This window comes from Gouania willdenowi, chromosome 18 (assembly GCF_900634775.1).
Source record: "Gouania willdenowi chromosome 18, fGouWil2.1, whole genome shotgun sequence".
In the NCBI taxonomy this organism is placed as follows: domain Eukaryota; kingdom Metazoa; phylum Chordata; class Actinopteri; order Blenniiformes; family Gobiesocidae; genus Gouania; species Gouania willdenowi.
Genome location: NC_041061.1, coordinates 20277952 through 20297057, shown reverse-complemented (window position 1 = coordinate 20297057; position 19106 = coordinate 20277952). Strand labels below are relative to the sequence as shown.

Genomic DNA, 19106 nt, shown 5'->3' with positions numbered 1-19106 from the left:
TTCGATATCAAATGCCATTTTTGGCCAGAAAAACCTGGTTCTTGCAAGGTCGAGAGTCCGTTCTGTTCCGAGATGACCCATGTCATCGTGAAGCGTTTTTAACACCATTTCTCTGAGACTTTCAGGAAGAACGAGTTGCCATTGAGTGTTTTCACCAACTTTTCTTTTTCTATAAAGAATCCCATTCTGAAACTCAAGTTTGTTTAGTTCACGCAGAAGGATGGACAGTTCTGGAATTTCTTTGCGGACTGTAGGAGGAGAAGTTTCACCTGTTTCAAGTTGGTGTATGATTACATTTATGGCTGGGTCATTTCTTTGACTTTGTTTGAGTTCTTCCTCAGAAATACTTTGGATGACTGGGAAACCATAACAATGATCAAAACTGTCTGGAACAGCTTGGGCAGACATCGAACAGGATGTTATGAGAGGACAAGGAAGAGCACGGTTATCAGAGTCAAAAGGATGGAGTATTAGGTGTCTCTCACAGATTGCATTGACAGTATCTGAAGTGACCTGAATGAACGGATTGGTGCCAGGTAAGTGATGGTTGACAAACTGACTGATTCTTTCCTGTTCTTTCAGAGAGACTAAGTCATTTACTGGTTCTGGATGGGGACGACGAGACAAGCCGTCTGCGTCTACGTTTTGTTTGCCTGCCCTATACTGAAGTTGGAACTCGAAGGAGGACAGGGCGGACAACCAGCGATAACTTGTCGCGTCTAACTTAGCTGTTGTTAAAATGTAAGTTAGAGGATTACTGTCAGTTAGGACTGTAAAAGGACTGCCATAAAGATAGTCACAAAACTTTTCCGTTACGGCCCATTTAAGGGCTAAAAACTCAAGTTTGTGAGCGGGGTATTGCGTTTCGCTTCTCGACAGACCTCTGCTAGCGTACGCTATTACGCGCATCTCCCCCTCCTGATCTTGATACAGGGCTGCCCCTAGTCCTGTTGTACTTGCGTCTGTGTGTAATACGTAAGGGAGTTTAGGATTAGCAAAACCTAACACCGGAGCTGTGGTAAGTTTCGCTATTACAGTCTCAAACGCATTCTGGCAGCTTCCAGACCACCTATCACCAAAAGGGGCTTTTGGTTCAAAGTAGGGGGCAGTGTCGGTCTTAGGACAGTGGCTCTTTCTCAAAGGCGGGTACCCCGCGGTAAGGCTTGTTAGGGGTTTCACTATTTTAGAGAAATCTTTGACAAACCGCCTATAATACCCTGCGAAACCTAAAAACTGACGTAACTCTTTTAGATTTCTGGGACTTGGCCATGTTTTGAGCGCAGATACTTTTTCGGGGTCTGTTTTGACTCCGTCCTGTGAGACTATATGCCCCAAGTACCTAACTGACGTCTGAAAGAAGCGACATTTTTCGACCGATAACTTCAGACCATACTCGCGGAGGCGACCAAGCACATGGAGAAGGCGCGTCTCATGTTGTTCAAGAGTTTCGGAAAACACTATAAGGTCGTCTAAAAAGACCAAGACTTCCTTAAGATTGATGTCCCCCATACACTTCTCCATCAGCCTTTGAAACGTGCTGGGAGCGTTTGTTATACCCTGGGGCATTCTATTGAATTCCCAGAAACCCATGGGACATACAAAGGCGGTTTTGTGCTTGTCTTCCTTGTCAACCTCAATCTGATAGTAGCCACTCTTAAGGTCAAGGACCGAGAACCACTTCGATCCAGTGAGGGCAGAGAATGCCTCCTCTAAGTTAGGGAGAGCGTAGGCATCTTTGATCGTGTTGAGGTTGAGTTTGCGAAAATCTACGCAGAGTCTTACATCGCCGTTTTTCTTTCTCACTACTACTATAGGTGACGAAAAGGGGCTTTCTGACTCGCGGATTATTCCTGCTTCACTCAGTTCCTTCAAGTGCCTCCTAACTGCGTCGAGATCTTGTGGTCTGATTGGGCGTGGTCTATGTTTAAAGGGTGTCTCATCGCTCAACTTTATTTGGTGCTTTACTTTACTTGTGCAACCAAAGTCTGTGTCATGTAGTGCAAAAACTTCAGGCATTGCACTGAGCTTTTGTGTGATTCGGTCTTTCCATTCGTTTGGGACAGGAGAGTCTCCAAAGTTTAAGTTTACTTGGGCAGATTCACCTGATTTCTGTGACGTTTGGATCTGATTGGCTGACACAACTTCCTGGATTGCGTGAATTTCAGCAATGACACTCCTTGGAGGAATGACTATGTCATGTTGACTTTCATTACGCAGCACAACTGGAAACTTTTGTGAACATTTGTCTGGAAGGTTAAGTAAACAGTGTGTGACTAGGACACCACCTGGTAGAGAAGATGTGGAGGGTGACTCAACTACAACCCACTTGTCTGATGTTTTGATGTTTACATGGAGTAACCCTTCTAAGACTTTACTCTGACCTGCTGGTAGGATTTCTGGCTCTTTCCCAAACAACCTGACTAGACCAAGACTACTGTTTTCTTTCTGTTTTTGTCTCTGCTGTAATACACTAAGTACTACTCTGTAACCATAAGGTAGAGCTTGGAGATCAGCATTTGTCTGGGCGAAACTCTCATAAAGGATGTCTAGAGTGTTGGTACCGATTAATAACGATGACTGAATGTTGGAGCGTGTGTCTGGAACAACTAAGGCAGATGTGGACACACTAATCTCAGAGCCAAAACAGTCTTTTGGAAAGGTAATATCAACACTAATATAACCCGAATAAGGAACAGATTGACCGTTTGCCGCTTCTATCTCAAGTAACTCATTTATCGGGTGGATCTCAAGGTTTGAGAGATTGTTTTCATAGAAGGATTGAGACACCGTGGTCACTTGAGACCCAGTATCAAGGAGACAGCTGCAATTTTGACCATTTATTTGTACTTGAGCAGTGTACTTTGCTCCAACTAAACCTTTTGGTAGTTTTGCAGTGGCTGATTTGTTGTGCAAGAAGCGCTTTTTAGATCTGTTAGAGTTTTGGTTGGGACTCGATTCATTGGAAGCACTCATTTGTCCCGTAATGAGAGCTGGTTTCAGTTTAAAGGCTGGTTTCGGTTTTGTTTATCCCACAGTGACTGTTTTTCCTTTAATTGCTTTCTCTTTTCAGCAACTAAAGCTGGGTTGGGATCGTCGGAGCAGGCGGAGACAATATGTCCGTCCTCGCCGCACTGGAAACAGTACCATGGCTTGGGTCTGTTTTTAGTAACTGGGGGTGTCGATTGGTTTGGTTTGGGATTTGTCTTGTTGGCTTGTGTGTCAGTTTTCTTTTTATTTACACTTGGGGGGTTTAGTCTTGCAAGATGGCTCTGGAGTTCAGCGATTTGGGCTTTTAACTCTTTGACAAGCTTGTTTTGGGAAGTGACTGGTGGTTCTGTTTTTTGAGTTTTCATTTTTGTGAACTGATCCTTAAGCTCAGTCATTTGCGCACGCATTGTAGTTAGATCCATTTGCATTGAAGAGTCCAGATCAGTGTTTGCAGCTAGGGCATGTGAAGCAACTTTGGGTTTGGTAGCAGCAAAGTGCTTTTTCATTCTGCTTTCTTTGGCTATGTGTTTGTCTTCTTCTACTCTTAACTGCAGAAGAAGATCTGCAAATGGGGGTGGGGAATCTTTCTTTCGTTCTAACTGAAGGTTTGCTAAAAGGGAATTATCCCAACACCCACGACAGAACTGACGCAATAAGTGTCGGTCTGTTTCACTGGCTGAAACGCCACCTCTTTTCTGGGCTTTAATGAGATTTGTTTGCAATCTGTGAAGATAATGGGTTGGCTTTTCACCCACATCTTGGAGCGTGTTTAGAAATTTGGCAAAAAGCTCATCACCATCCTCTACTGTGCCAAAAGCTGAATTAAGCAGCTCAATGTAAGCGGAAGGCAGCGCTTTGGGGCCTAAAGGTTTGACTACATTCGCTGCAGGTGGCACAAGACTGTCCAAAATCTTTCTAGAGCGCTTTAAATCTGACAATTCTGGATCTTGGAGGACAAGCTCAACACTATTGCGCCATGTGTCAAAGTCTACCTCATGACTGGGGCAAGGAATTTTACCAGAGAATGGCCTCAAGCGGAAAGAGTATGACTCTTTGGACAGATGGGCTTCACTTCTGACTATGTGCTCAACAACTACTTTTTGCACTTCTGGGGGAGTTAAGAAACTCTGAGAAAAGTTTGTCGATTGAGCAAGTGGTGTTGGCTTGGCTGGTTCAGTTGGATTAGCATTCAAGTTGAGTGGACTCGTTTGTTCAGTTTCACTTTGGGTTCCCTTTGTGACAAGTGGAACATTGATGTTTGGTGTCTCAGCTGGTTCGGTTTCAGTTTCATTTGTTATTGACTGACTGCATTTTGCAATGTGCTCATTTAAAACTGCTTCAAATGACTGTCCTGTCAGTCTGGCTATTTCTTGCAGTTTGTTGAAGAAACTGTTGGTGGCGCTACTAGTGACCGTTTCCATGTACTCAGAGGACAGGGCTCTGATCTGGCATGTTTCAGTTTGACTTCGAAGCGTATGAGGAAGCAAAGGCTCAAGTGCTTCCAGGGCAGCTCCACTCTCGTACTCCACAATAGCATGTTTGTGGTATGGAGACTGCAGATTATCAATTTTTAAGGTTCTCAGTATACGCCCGTACTTTGTCAAAAAGTCAGTTAACTCAGCATCAAGAGCATCATCAGTAAACTCACTAATGATGACTGAGTTTGGGATTTTTATGTTCTCAGTGTTGACTATGTCCATGTTTTTTGCCGGTTTTTTTTCTATTTTGGGGTCTGGGTCAAAAAAGTCGTTTTCAGTTGCAACTTACAACACGTGAAAAGCCATAGAATAACTCCTGGCTGGCTCGCCAATTCTGTAACGCCCTAGTGGGGTAATTACAGGGTAATATCATCTAATAGTGTATCACACAAGAATGGACCAGAAGAATTTGGTAAGGTACGACTGCTGGAGAAATTCACAGCTTAACACTACAGAAATGTAAGTAAAAGACCACAGACCAGAGGATAAGTTTAAATAGCCGGCTTGTATTAGAAAAACAAAATAAGAATAAGGACATACAACATTGACAACATAAAACATAAAATATACAATAGAAAAATCACAACTTTGTGTGAATCCCTTTTTGTTAAACCCTTTTTGTGTTTAATTCAGTTTCAGATCTATTTTTAGTTTTACTGGTTGCAACCTTTTAATTAATTTTATATTCAAGTTACTTTTATTCAAGTGGTTCACGTAATGGCGGTGCTGCTTCAAAAAGCAACATTTATGGACAGAAATGCACATTATCGTTGTTTTAGAGCTACCCAGTGTTTTTATTTCATGTATTCATACCCATTTTATGTTGTGTATGATAGGCCATTTAGTGTGGGTTGAAAAATATCCAGCTAAAGTGAACTTTGAAGAAGACGTGTTTGAAACAAGATGGCGAGCCGCTCTCGAACCAGCCTTCGAACCACGTGGACCTTCTGAACTGTGCATCTGCTCGAGTGCTACGCCCTCTGCTGATTGGTGCATGGTTTTCATCTGAACTGGTAGGATTTACCCATACTTCTGCAACACTGCAGAGGATAAAGACTGAACTGAACTGCTAAGTCAGAGTGAAGGGAGAAAAGGACTTTTATCTGTGAAATACAGATTTGATTCAGCCTTTTGCTGAATTCTTTTTATTTCTATTTTTTGTATTTTTATTTTCTAATGATTGTAAAAGGGTATTTTACAATGGTGTTTGTTGTAAACAAACTGTCCAACTTAAAAGGTACCTAAATGTGATTCAAACTAATTAGTTAGCTTATGATACTTTGAACCACTTGAATAAAAATAACTTGAATAGAAAATTAATTAAAAGGTTGCAACCAGTAAAACTAAAAATAGATCTGAAACTGAATTAAACACAAAAAGGGTTTAACAAAAAGGTATTCACACAAAGTTGTGATTTTTCTATTGTATATTTTATGTTTTATGTTGTCATTGTTGTATGTCCTTATTCTTATTTTGTTTTTCTAATACAAGCCGGCTATTTAAACTTATCCTCTGGTCTGTGGTCTTTTACTTACATTTCTGTAGTGTTAAGCTGTGAATTTCTCCAGCAGTCGTACCTTACCAAATTCTTCTGGTCCATTCTTGTGTGATACACTATTAGATGATATTACCCTGTAATTACCCCACTAGGGCGTTACACTGTGACTTTTCATTCCATGAAAATATCAGAAATGTGTTGGGAAGTCACTTTGGCAGCGTTTTTTTTTGGGGGGAGAACCCAAGAAATGACAATAAGATTGTAGTAATAACACTTCTACGCGTCCGTCTACAGGACTCCACATCCCAAAATGCAATGCGCAAAACCTTTCCAACAATTTTAATACGTTATCCAAACAGACTTTAGGGCACCAATTTCAACCTCTTCATACATCCATTCTCTCTTATAGGCAATTTGATCAACCCCAGTTAACTTAACATAAGCTTTTTGATTGTGGGGCAGGAACGTCGGAGTACAAGACTGAACCCATGCAAGCACGGGAGAACATGCAAACTGCACACAGACGGGATGAACCCAGGCATTTTTGCCTTGAGGTCGAAATGCGATCCAATAAATAAGTAAATAAATAAACAATGGTGACCTCCTTGTTTAAGTGTACTGCATAATCGGGTCACTGAATTCACTTTTTAGAAGCAAAATGTTCCACAATTTATTTTATTTTTTTCAAAGAAACCTAACCAACACTGGTACCTCATATGCATTTTTATGTGAAATACAAAATGAAAAAAAGCCAATTAATGGCTCATGACCACTCCAAGTACCTGAGTGCAGATGGAGTTATTTTCAAGCCATAAAAGCTGCTGGACCTCAACAAAAACACTTTGCTTTACGTCTTGATCATTATCCTCCTCGATACCTAAAAGGAATCATTTAAAACTCACATGCTTGTTGTATGTTTTTGTTTCCTCTTTACTTCACACATTTCCTCCGTGCCCTTTCAAGAAGAGAAGCATCTTTATAACCCTCTGAACTTTTAGCAGTTTTTCTTTGATTTCCTCTCTTGGTTTTATCTGCACTGCCCGGCACTGGCAAAGGGCAGCCACTGCAAAAGCAATCAAGTTGATAATAAAGGGCGTAAACCTTTTGTGCTGCAGGGCTAACAAACAAGATAAGGAAGAAAGGAAGCTGTTTTTAGTGCAACTTTTTTTTTTTACACAGCCTGTAAAACGCTGCCCATGGTGTGCTTGGAAATATATTCTTTGTGTGCTATATAATTGTTTAACACATTATTTACCATTTTAGGGTAAGTGGCACCCTTAAAAAATTAGGTAAAGACTGCAGTCCCCTTGATTAAACTAGTGGTGATACTTGCTGTTTTTCCATTACTCTTTTTTTTTGCAAAATAAAAGCAAAATTTCTAAATGTCAACAAAGTATAATAGCGCTTTGAACGGGTTTCCACTGAAAGTGGTTTTTGAGCAGGAGCCTCGTAACTCCTGTGAAATCTCATCCCACGAGACTTTGCTGCAAGAAGATGGACGCTCAAAACGTCCTTATAACACTCTGTATTCCTTTGTTGTTGCACGTCTCATGTGGCAGTAATAATTTCTAAGTACAATGCTAAGAAATGTCTCTTCTGTCCACACATATCACTCCATGATTTCTTGGAGAGTGGTAGTCATGTGACCGCAGTGTCGGCGTCATGGGGGGGCATTCGTGGGCCGTGCCCCCCCCCGCTGACCTACTGTGCCTCCCCCACCCCACTCTTCCAATGCTACAGGGGGAGCTTTTTATTACTCAAAGTCAAGAGATCTGATTGGCTATCGCAACCGACTACATACACTGACAGCGCTGTTGATTCAAGTGACGTCACTCACATTGTTGCTTTGCGAGAGCCAGAGCCGTATACAAAAATATAGATATAGCGCGTGAGGTTGTGAACCCACCCGTGCACAAAAAGGTTATATGCCTCCATATTTTATAGGCTTTCATCAGCTGTTTGGTGTAGTAGGATCGTGTTTAAATGTTGAATGGTGTTTGATGTTTATTTTAAATGTTGGTGCGCGTATGTGGGGATAGATATGTGTGTACCTGGAAGGGGCGGGGTCGGGGGGGCGGGTGTGCTAGTAAGGCGAAGCGTTCTTGTGCCCCACTCAGTTTTCTAAATGCCCCCCCATTTAATATTGTGACCGTGCGTCTCGTCCAGTGACGTGTACGATAATTGCGGAAAACGTATTTCCATTGCACTACTTCAATACATTTCAATATCGAAATGTCTAAAATGCCCCTTCATGGAAGCGTAAAAACCTTTTAGCAATATTTTAGTGTGTTTCTGAAATTCATGCATTTCCATTACCAGTTTTTATGGCGCCATTTCGATTTTGCACATTAGCAAGGGTAATGGAAATGTAGCTACTGTCTTTTGTATTGCTGGGTGTCAGACTATGTTCCTTATGTGATCATAAAAAGCCTAAGAAGGCCTTGCTAAAATGTTTTTTTTTTTTTTTTCAGAACAGAACGGTCTGTGCCAACTAGTTCACTTTCACTATTTAGTGATATGCCCTCATTATGACGTAAGCGTGGAAGGTCATTACATAATGTCCAAATTCAAACTGCTGCTGTAAATGGGTTTGTTATTGAGGCTGTTATGAGCCAATGGAATTGGCAAAAGATGAGCATCAAACTAGTGCCTGATCCATGCACAATAGTGGTCGGGTTACATAACACACACACACACGCACAGACCCCAAAAAAACATGATGATTAGACACGATGGGGAAGGGGAAAAGATAGACATGAGGACTCTGGGAAAGACAAAGGGAGACAGGTTTGAGAAAGCCTAATGTCCTTGACAAAATACGTGTGTGTGTGTGTGTGTGTGTGTGTGTGTGTGTGTGTGTGTGTGTGTGTGTGTGTGTGTGTGTGTGTGTGTGTGTGTGTGCGTGTGTGTAGAGCAGAATGGAGGGCAGTGTGATCAAGACTGTGGGGGACAGGAGAGAGCTGATAAAGAGAGAGCGGAAGAGAAATGCAGTCCTTCCTGATGTGGTGCGTCCAGCGTGTCCGCTCTATGAGGCAGTAAATCGTCCCAGTTCAATGTGTGCTCTCCAAACGCCGCTGCACATTATTGATAAATCAGTGTGTGTTAATGAGTGGTGCTGATGTGGGCTGATGAATCATGACACTACAATGAGCCTCACACACACAAGCCTCTCTGTACATACACACACACGTTGTCATTGGTCTCTGGCCGCTCTCCCCGCATGCACGACCCAATTTGCCGTAGCGGGATGAACGTTTGGCCCTTGTGGTACGCCAACATCTCTGTTATTCCATCTGGTTACAGAACAGAAGAGGACAACACAGACTATTATGGCTTCACTACCAATGGGAAGCTTCACATCCTCATTAGATTTTATCAGAGCTGTTTGCAGAGGTGAAAGGAACAGATTACAAGTACGCATGTTACAGTAATTGAGTTGCTTTTACCAGTACTTGTACTTTTTTGAGTGCATTTCTAAATCAGTAATTTAACTCATAATCCATTAGACCCCAACATTACTGAGTAAATGATTATTTTTTGTGATTATTTTTTATTTCTGTTTCATGGCACATTAAACACAATCCAATGTTCTTAGTAGTGCCATTTCTGATCAACGCCCAGCCACTTTCTTGGGTTCAGGTTGGAGTTTCTACCCATTATGTTGTTACCCACATGACACTGTTTTAGAGTTAATAAATTTAGCTAAACAGAGCATGATAATCTTTTTTTTTTTATTTTTTATTTTGAACTGAATTCATTGGCGTCAAGTTCCAATTGTGCAAGACAAGAAATTACTTTTACTTTTTTGAGTACTATTTAATTGAACTACAGTACTTTTTACTTGTACTTGAGTATTTTATGTATGACTTACTTGTACAAAATCAATCAAGTAACAGTACTTTTACTTGAGTAGGATATATCAGTACTCTTTACACCTTTGCACACACAATTAGCTAGCACTCAAAGTAAAAGTTAATAGTTACTTTCACCCCCCATGTTTATTTTTGGTAATAAATCTTGCCACGGTTCCCTTGCATTTAGTAAACATCTCATGTATAAACTTAAAAAGGGAGAGAGTAAATCTTGCACACAATCTTTATTTTTCTCAAAGGCATCAGTATAAAATAAAAGGTTTGTCAAAATGTACAGTTCTTCTTTAAACTAAAATAAAACCAATTAATTCAAATCAAAATAATAACTTCTCAGACTGAAACAACCTCCATTCAATGCTGTTTTGGCGCGGTGCGTTACGTTAAATCTGATTGGTCGGCTACGATGTGATGCATTTGATTGATCTCTGGTCATTTCATTTTTTGTAGTTTCACAATGTCTGTAAATCCTTTTAAAACAAAAAAATATGCTTTATTCAGTAACGGTTGGGTGTAGAGATGTAATTAATTATTTTATTTCTTTTAAAACATATTTAAGTACATATAAAATTACTGATTTAGTACAAGTACAAGTTCCCATAAAAGCAACTCAATTACAGTAACGTGAGTATTTGTAATCTGTTAGTTTCACCTTTGCCTGTTTGCATGTGTGGGTTATAAGCCTATACAGTATGTCTCAAATGGATTGGATTGTATATGAAAATTATTTTGGTGGGTTGTGTTTTGAATCTGATGAGCTTTATTCAAAATGGATGTTTGCAGTAGTGAGTATTCTTAATAAGGCTGTCTTTGCTGTATGTGTGCGTTTTGACAAGTGCATGTGAGTTAGGGCAGTGCAAAATGACCTTGTTATAAGCTGAGTGGGCTGTAGTGCATGAGCATCATTAGTATGAGTTAGGTGCAGGTTACGGTGTGTGTGTGTGTGTGTGCGCGCGCGTGCGTGAGAAAGAGAAGGGGTGACACAGTGAGAAAGGATAGGGGATGATGATGTAAGTCGGGGTATGTGGGTCAGGACACACACACACACACACCTTCAGTCATTCGTCACTTTGAGGCAGGTACAAACTGAAATTTTGGGGACACGCACACTTTTTTTTAGCAACTCTTACCATCCCACTCCTCCTCCAACAGCCTCAAAAGGCTTTTTAAGCAGCACACTGGGAACATGAGCCAGTGAGGCCAGTGTTTCAGGGGTTATTTTTCAGTGGAAGTGTGTTACAGTGGTCAAGACGTGAAGTATTGTCCTCCGTTTTAAATATTCAGGCTGACCAAAGTAACTTTAGAAAAGCTGTTCCACTTGACACTGCATTGGTGACATTGGATAACAGCGCTGTGTTCATGGTTCTGCCTCTTTATCTGTGCTTAAGATGCAGGTTCGACAAACATACACTTTGAAATGTTAAGTTTTCCTTGTAAGAACCCAAAACACACATGTTGGGATAATTAACTGGCATTTTTAAGTTAACAAATGTTTAAAAATGTCGGTATGACAACAGAAGTGCAGCATGTTAATGGTTCACGAGAGTAAATATATGGTGAGAACCAGAGGTGAAACTAATGGATTACAAGTACTCACGTTACTCACGCTACTTGTACGGGTACTTGTACTTTTTTTTAGTATAATCATAAATCACTCTTTTTACTTGTACTCAAGTATGTTTTAAAAGAAGTAAAATCATTTTTTACATTTCTACACCCCACCATTGCTGAGTAAATTATTATTTTTTGTTTTAAAATGATCAACGGACATTCAATTCAACTTTATTTATATAGCGCAAAATACAATTGTGAAACTACAAAAATGAAATGACCAGACAACAATCGAATGCATCACATCATAGCCGAGCAATCAGATTAAACGTAAAGCACCGCGCCAAAATAGTTCATTGGTGTTATTTCATTCTTTTCAAATTGTACATTTTGACAGACATTGTATTTTATACAGATGGCTTTGTGGAAAATAAAAAAGTTACAATAAATATCTCATAACTTTTTAAGTTATGAGATATTTATTGTATGCGAGGGAACTGTGGCAAGATTTATTACCAAAAATAAACTCGGGGTGAAAGTAACTAGTAACTTTTACTTTATGTACTACTTAATTGAGCTGATTTTTATTTGTACTTGAGTATAATCCAGTAACAGTACTTCTACTTGAGTAGGATATATCAGTACTCTAAAAAACCTGTGCGAGTAGGTTACCAGCAAATCCTACTAGTCTCATTTTTTATTCAACAGTCAGGCAAATAACATTTTAACCGAAACTTTATCACTTCTATAAGCTCACAAATGTTGCGTATTATGAAGCTCAAACCCGTTTAAAATTAAGAATGTAATTATCAAAACCATAACACATTACCTTCTTTTTTTCATGGCTCTCCATGTTGCATAATTCCCGCAATTCCCGCCTGCAGCTGGAAGATCATCCAGCTTTAAATATGCATGGCTAGCTTGGGAGGCCAATTGAATGTGGATTATGAGTTCAGTATGCTACTCTGCCATATGGATTGCATACAGTCACATTTGTCAAAAAGGCTCGCTATTTATCCATTTTTACCTTACACAACAGAAACAACAAACTCAAGTTTAAAACGCATCCAGTGTAGAGTTGCAAAGGCGTGGAAAATTTGACATTTCCACTGAAATTTTGGGAATATTCAAAAATATAAACATTTCCTTGTAATTATTTTTCAGAACTGCCTAGAAATTGGGAGTCTTTAAAAAGTACAATTAAAAAACAGAACATTTCAACTAGGGTTGCAAAATTTCAGGTATTTTCAAAATCAAAGGTTGGCCCATGACAACCATGTTAAATATTGTTGGAAAAACATTATAGACTTTTCTAAAAATATCATTAGTTATTTAAAAGGAATCCAAATTTCCGGTCAATTCCAATAAACATTTCCCAACTTTAAGTTGCTGTGGAAATTTATCATTATAACTGGTAATGGAAACACATAAAAAAAAAACATCTCTAAAATATTTAAACGCTTTCATGGAGGTTTTTCAGATATTGCAATGTTTAAATGTATCGCAAAAGCACAATGAAAACACTTTTTACGCAATTACATGTCACATGACCACTTCTCTCTGAGAAAACATGGTGTCATACATGTGGACAAACATTCCTCAGCATTATACTTAAAACATTCTTAGAACCATTTGGGTTTTGCTACATTTCAGGTCATTGTTACTATCCAACAGACCCGCGATAATACATATGTAAGGTATTCATCTTGTTTTGTGAAATGGTGTTCTCAGTGTGCCTCGAAATTTATACAGATTTTGGATTTATGAGCGTTAAGGATGTCAGCTTTTACGTATGAAGAAAAAAAGTGTAAGAAGTGACCAAAATATCAATTCGGCAAGCTACTGCATGCACAATCAGCCAACACAATCCGGAAAATAGCAGTGACAGCAATGGTAGGCATGCAGCTGGAAGCAAAGACGAGACTCTGAAGTCCTGCCAGGAGGAAAAAAAGAGAGAAAAAAAGCTTCCGAATATTCTTATTGTTTATTTTCTGGTTAAGGAGTCAAATGTTGCCTCAGGTTAGAGGAAGGCACCAAAACATGATGAAGAGTCACAATCTACACTCAAGGCCACGGGTCATATGTGTCCTCTAAAGGTTTGATACACACATGTGCGACTCCTTTATGGGAATGATGAAGACGCCTGCCGTCACACACGGTGCTTAACACAGACCCCGGTAAATCACAGGCTGGAATGGGGGGGTGCAGGTAATGGGTCTCAAACCACAGCCTTAATACTTCCCAGCTACGATTAACATAATAAATCCATAAGAATGTGAAAAGCAGCGAAGCTGTTAGAATGAAAATGGCTTCAAAACATTGGCTGTAGCTCACATGTGGCCTTTCCCAAGGAGCCGGGGCTCGACGCGACCCGTCCGACATATTTTACAACCGCAATTACAACAGAGAGAACAGCCGCTGCGCTAGAGGTTCCCCACGCAATTATCGTGATGAACTTTGCACACAGACATAATAAATATCACACATAATCACACTTCTCAGACACACACACAGGCTGGATGTTGCGGTATATTTCAACAGTCCATTTCTACCAATAATATGTTATGGTTTTATTATTTCATCATTCATGAAAACTTAACATTATTCAAAAATAATCTTGCTGGAATTACTATGCAGAAGTCAAGGAAACTTCAAAGAAACAAACGCGATTAGCAGACGCCTCTGACAAAGACTGGCAGTTGTCAGTCGAAAGATGTCAAGAGATCAAAGTAAATTTCCTAAGGAACAGTTGTCTGAATAAATAAAACCTTAACATATCATTCAAAAAGACAAAAAGAATCTTGCTAGAATTACTACGCGGAAGTCAAGGGAACTTCAATAGAAACATCAAAGCGATTAGCAGACACCCCCGTAGTTATCAGTCGCAACATGTCAGGTGATCAAAGTGGATTTCCTAAGGAACAGTTGTCTGAATAAATGAAAACTTAACATATTCAAAAAGACAAAAAGAAACTTGCTGGCATTTCTACCAATGATAAAAGTGCTTTTAAGTTGTGTAAATGATGAAAAAAAAAATCCTATTTGCTTGAAGTCTGGTTCTATATTCTCACTTCTTTCACACCGACTATAATGCATTTAACCTCACATTCAATTGAGGGCTTAAATTTTATAATTCCCTGTGTGACAGTAAGGCTACTTTTGTGAATCTATTTGAATTAAAGACAGAAGTTGGAACATTCACTACCCCATAGATCTAATAATCTCATTCAATAGCAGAGCTCAAGCCTTTTTTCTGAAGACATGGGACAATTGAAGTTGTAATAAAGTTTTAGAGGACCTAGCTCATATTCAAATTCCTGCAGCGTATGACATTTAAACTTTTTTTTTTTATTAAAAGCGTTATAAGCCAAAGTTAATAAAGGGTACTTTTGCAATTTACCGGGTTTGTTAATTGTGTTCTGGACATTTATTAAATCCATGTTGTTTCTTGAATGTTATGTCTTGTTTTTCTCGTCCACCACAGTGCATCTCTTATACTGTTATTTTGTGATCAACCTATGGGTTTCTTTATCCATTCAAACAATCCGTCTTCTGCACCAGTTTATGCCTGTCCCATCTGACTCAAGTAAAGTAAATGTAGGCAAAAAATAATAAAGGATCATACATTCACTTCTGGGTTTTATTTAGAAACCGCTCACAAATGTGTTGAAGGTCAAATGTGTTAATGGTCCATTCCTGCTGTATTCTTTCAAATCAATACTAAAAACCCACCTGTTCCAAGCTCTCTGTAAATTTCACTCTTTTCATTTTGTGCTTTTGTTTCTTGATTTTACTTACTTTATTGCATCATTTCATCAATACGTTTCATACTTACTCTAGCTTTCTATTACTCTTTTCGAGTCTTTGATTTTAAGTGTCATTATTTCCCGAATTCCATATGAGCCTTTACCCATTTTCTTTTAATTTCCGTTTCATCGACTTTCCCAGATCAGAGACGTCAATACTGCTCTTTAAACTCTCCGAAATCATGCAAAAAATGTCAGTTAATCAAGTTAACCATTGTTATCAATTTCATGTTTCTCCATTTCTTTCTCAATCTTTCTGAATTTCTACGTTTGCGCTGAACGCACGCACTGAAATCACTCTGGATTTTGGTGTAAGTCCATTAAGTTGCAATAGAAAATTGTGTGTGAACGTGTGACATTGTCCAAAAAATGTCAGTAAAGAATTCCATTTCCATTTCAGAAGGTAAACCTTGTAATATCGCGTGATGTCATATTTTGTGGGAGAATTGACATTTTCGTCATTTTTCCCCCCTTGGTTATGATTTTTTTTATAAGTGAATTGGTGATATTGTCTCATGCATGTCAGGGTACATTCACTGTCATATTGTAATTGATTTTGTTTAAAACTAAAATATAATTTAAAAAATAACAATATCGCCATTTCCTTTTTAGGAAGTTAATTCTGTTTTTTCTGTCCGTTTTCCCCTTCTCTATATTATCATAGTATAATAGTCCAGTATCAACACCTTTCATTTAAAAGTTCACATTGTACCTGTAGCACTGTTGCCCCTTTCTTTTTTGTTGTCTGATGTGCATAAAATAAAGTCAACTCTATTGCAAATCAATCCATCAACTCAGGTTACCTTGACCCTTGTGTTGTGTGGTTTCCCAGACAAAGTTGCTACATACAATTGATGGTTTTCCAGCCCAAAACTACTTAAAAACCAACAGCCCCACATTCACAAAAAAGAGCCTTGTCAAAAAATGAGATATTAACTTTTTTTTAAAACACTATAATACCTATTGTTCACTGGAGTTCATATATTAGTTAATAAAGATTGACTTGTTTAGTCGACCACAGGATTAAAATAACTTTTTTCTTGTGCCCAGACAAGGTTTGATTCAATTAGTGAAAACTGTGAACATTTGTTGTCCACATTATGATTAAAAACTCTTGGCTATACAATTCTTTGCAGCAAGTGGAAATTAGGCTTCTTGTGTTTGTATGTGTTTTTGTGAATTGAACAAAAACCTGTAAAATAAATAAAGATGAATGCTTTAAAGGGATACTTTACATAAGATAATAACAGCAAACCAACAAAGTCCTTGGGATAGAAAGTGTACAGTCGGTCACCCAATACACACTCATCAGACCAATTAAATGTCATTGTTTCATTGGTGTACAATCAATAATTTTTAAAGCATGTTTAATATGCAAACACTCAAGACCAATTAGACCACACTGTGTTCCACTTAGACGTCAGGAAAGCGTGGGAAGAGTAACGGCCTTCATAATGAAATGGAATGAAATGAGGCGTCTCTCGACAGTTTCACATCATGGTAAATCAATGTGTGTATGGGCTAAAATCAGGGATAAAAGACTACCAGCTTTCATTCGGTTGTGTTGACATGCTCGTCAACAGAGTCATCAGTACCATGATAAATCCCAGCGAGGCAATACCTGCTCTCTCAGTCATCAGTATGAACCCAGCATTGACTCTGTCCCCTGCCTTTGAAAGCTTGGCTGCTATAAATAAAGACATGCTTTGTATTGCTGTACTGCTACCAGAGAGAGGGACTGGGATGCTTCCAAGATTCAGATTAAGTCCTGAACTCTGAAATTACAGGCTGCAGATGTTCTCTATTGAGGCTTTACAGTTGAGGATTAATCTGTAGTCTGGCAAGTCAACCATCAAAATCCAGATATCCAGAACGAGCAGAAGACAGAGTAAAGAGGACAAGATGGACAAGGTTCATGAAGAAAAAGGCACTTCTTGAAAAGGAAATTAAAAAAAAATCTCACCTGGTCTTTTTTCCATTTTTCTCCCTCGACTGCCACATAGTCGTACCTTTGATATCAAAATGAGAATTTGCTTCTGGCACAGCGACTTGTTGCTTTTTGGACAGGGCTTGCGCTTGCTGGCAATCTGCCGGTTTGCCTGGGGGTCCTTGACCTCCCTGCGCTGGCGGATGAGGGAGCTGGCAAGAGCGGCCATTTTCCCAGCGCTGACCCTGCCACCGCCTCACCAGCCTCCTGTGGCTCGGTGACGTCCAGGTGTCGGGGGGTACCGTAGGCCACCCCCCTGCCTGCTCACCCAGGACGACGGAGCCCTACTGAGGGGGTGGGGAGCAGATTGGGCAAGGGTGGATCTGGGACCAAAGCAGTGATGGCGATAAAGGCAGGCGAACGAACAGTAAAGGGTGAAAAATCTGAAGATCTTTCTGGTTTAGCAATCTCTACCAAACCTTTTGGGAATGATGATAGTTTCCTTTGTGACAATCCTTTTTTTCGTCTGAATTGATGTTGTGAGGTCTTGATACGCCACTGCCCCTCTATCAAACCAGGTCATGTCAATGTGCACACAATCCAAAGCTCTTTATGTTGCCAGTGTTTTGTGTCCAAATGTTCTTCAGGAGAAGTTTCACTCAAAAATGTCCATAAGAGAAGAGAAACGTCCACCACATTTAAAAAAAAAAGTCCAGCTGTCCCAGCTCTAACTCTGTCTGTATACCAACTCTTAAAAAAATGTCAAGACTGGCACACTTGGGACACTTCTTAATGTCCCTCCTCAATGGGATCACGCCATTGGAAACCTTTTTCAATTTAGAGACAGGGATATATATAAAAAAAGTCCAAACTATCCGACCTGAGGTTTCAGCTCTGCAAGAAGATGAAGGAATGCGGACACTGCTGGACAGAGTGCAGCTCTCATTCTCACTCTGTGTCAGCCTCTCCTGGCATCACCCTGGTGTTCCTCGTGCCCTGAGAGAAGAAGGGAAGAGAGAGACAGGCTTGAGAAATTCCACATTTCCCAGAGACAAAGGTGACATTCAGAAACACAAGAACCCGGGACAGAGACGGACAGCCACGCACACAAGGAAACAAGAGAGAGGGAGAGCAGTGAGTCTATCTGTCCTCCCTGTCGGAGCAGGCTCTCCAACTCTGGCAGCGGTGCGCTACACCACAGCAGAGCGCAGCGCTGTGTCCTTCAGCCACACATGCCACCTCGCAGTGGGGAGAGCAAGGAATGAATGAATGGAGAGAGACAGAAGCAGGCAGGGAGGGAGGGAGGGAGTAAGAGGAGATGGGGTGAAGAAGAGGAGGAAGAGGAAAGGGGAGTGGAGCAGTGCACATGCAAGTGTGTCTCTACTGGTGGGTGACAACAATCAGGGCTGAATCTGTGTAGTCTAGCTGCAGCGTGTGTGTGGACGTGACCGTGAAGGAGCAACACAGTGTGAAGGTCTTTGGGTGTGAAAGTGACGTGTGTGCACTACTGGCTTGTCCCTGTAAAGTGCTGGCAGCATGCTTCACACACTTTATTCCCATCTTACACCTCCCCTTATTTGCTCTTCTTTCCTGTTCTCCTCCCCTCCAGTTTCTCACATCCCTCTGCCCATGTAACCACACCTTTACACAGTTTGTGTACCAAGTCTAGGCTAAGTTGGGTTCTACTTCCACCACCCCTAAAGTAAAGTTAGTTAATATAAACAAACTGAAAGAGGGTGTCACTGATGTGTAATCAATCCAGACAAGGACATATGCATTCCATAATTTAGCTCGAGTCAGGGCGCTTTACATACACACATGGGCTGGGCATCGTTTGAATTTCAACAATTCCGGTTCCAATTCCTCGTTTCGATTCCTATTTTTTTTTAAGAGGCATGGTCAAAAAAGTTTACAAGTTTTAAATGAGCTAGCTAACCAGAGGTCTCTCTGGATGAAATTGTCTGAACTGATTCCGGGAGAATGGGAGAG

At 40.1% G+C, this 19106-nt stretch overlaps 1 protein-coding gene across 1 annotated transcript in view; it reads right to left on the bottom strand.

Moving 5' to 3' along the window:
• Positions 1–18341, bottom strand: part of fgf11a (fibroblast growth factor 11a) — a 131323-nt gene extending 112982 nt beyond the window's left edge. The window contains exons 1-2 of the mRNA XM_028473917.1: positions 18225–18341; positions 17154–18113 (exon numbers count right to left, since the gene is read on the bottom strand). Of these exons, the coding sequence (XP_028329718.1) occupies positions 17154–17346 (193 nt within the window). The 5' untranslated portion in view covers positions 17347–18113; positions 18225–18341. The remainder of the gene's footprint in view (positions 1–17153; positions 18114–18224) is intronic.
• Positions 18342–19106: the final 765 nt, after the last annotated feature.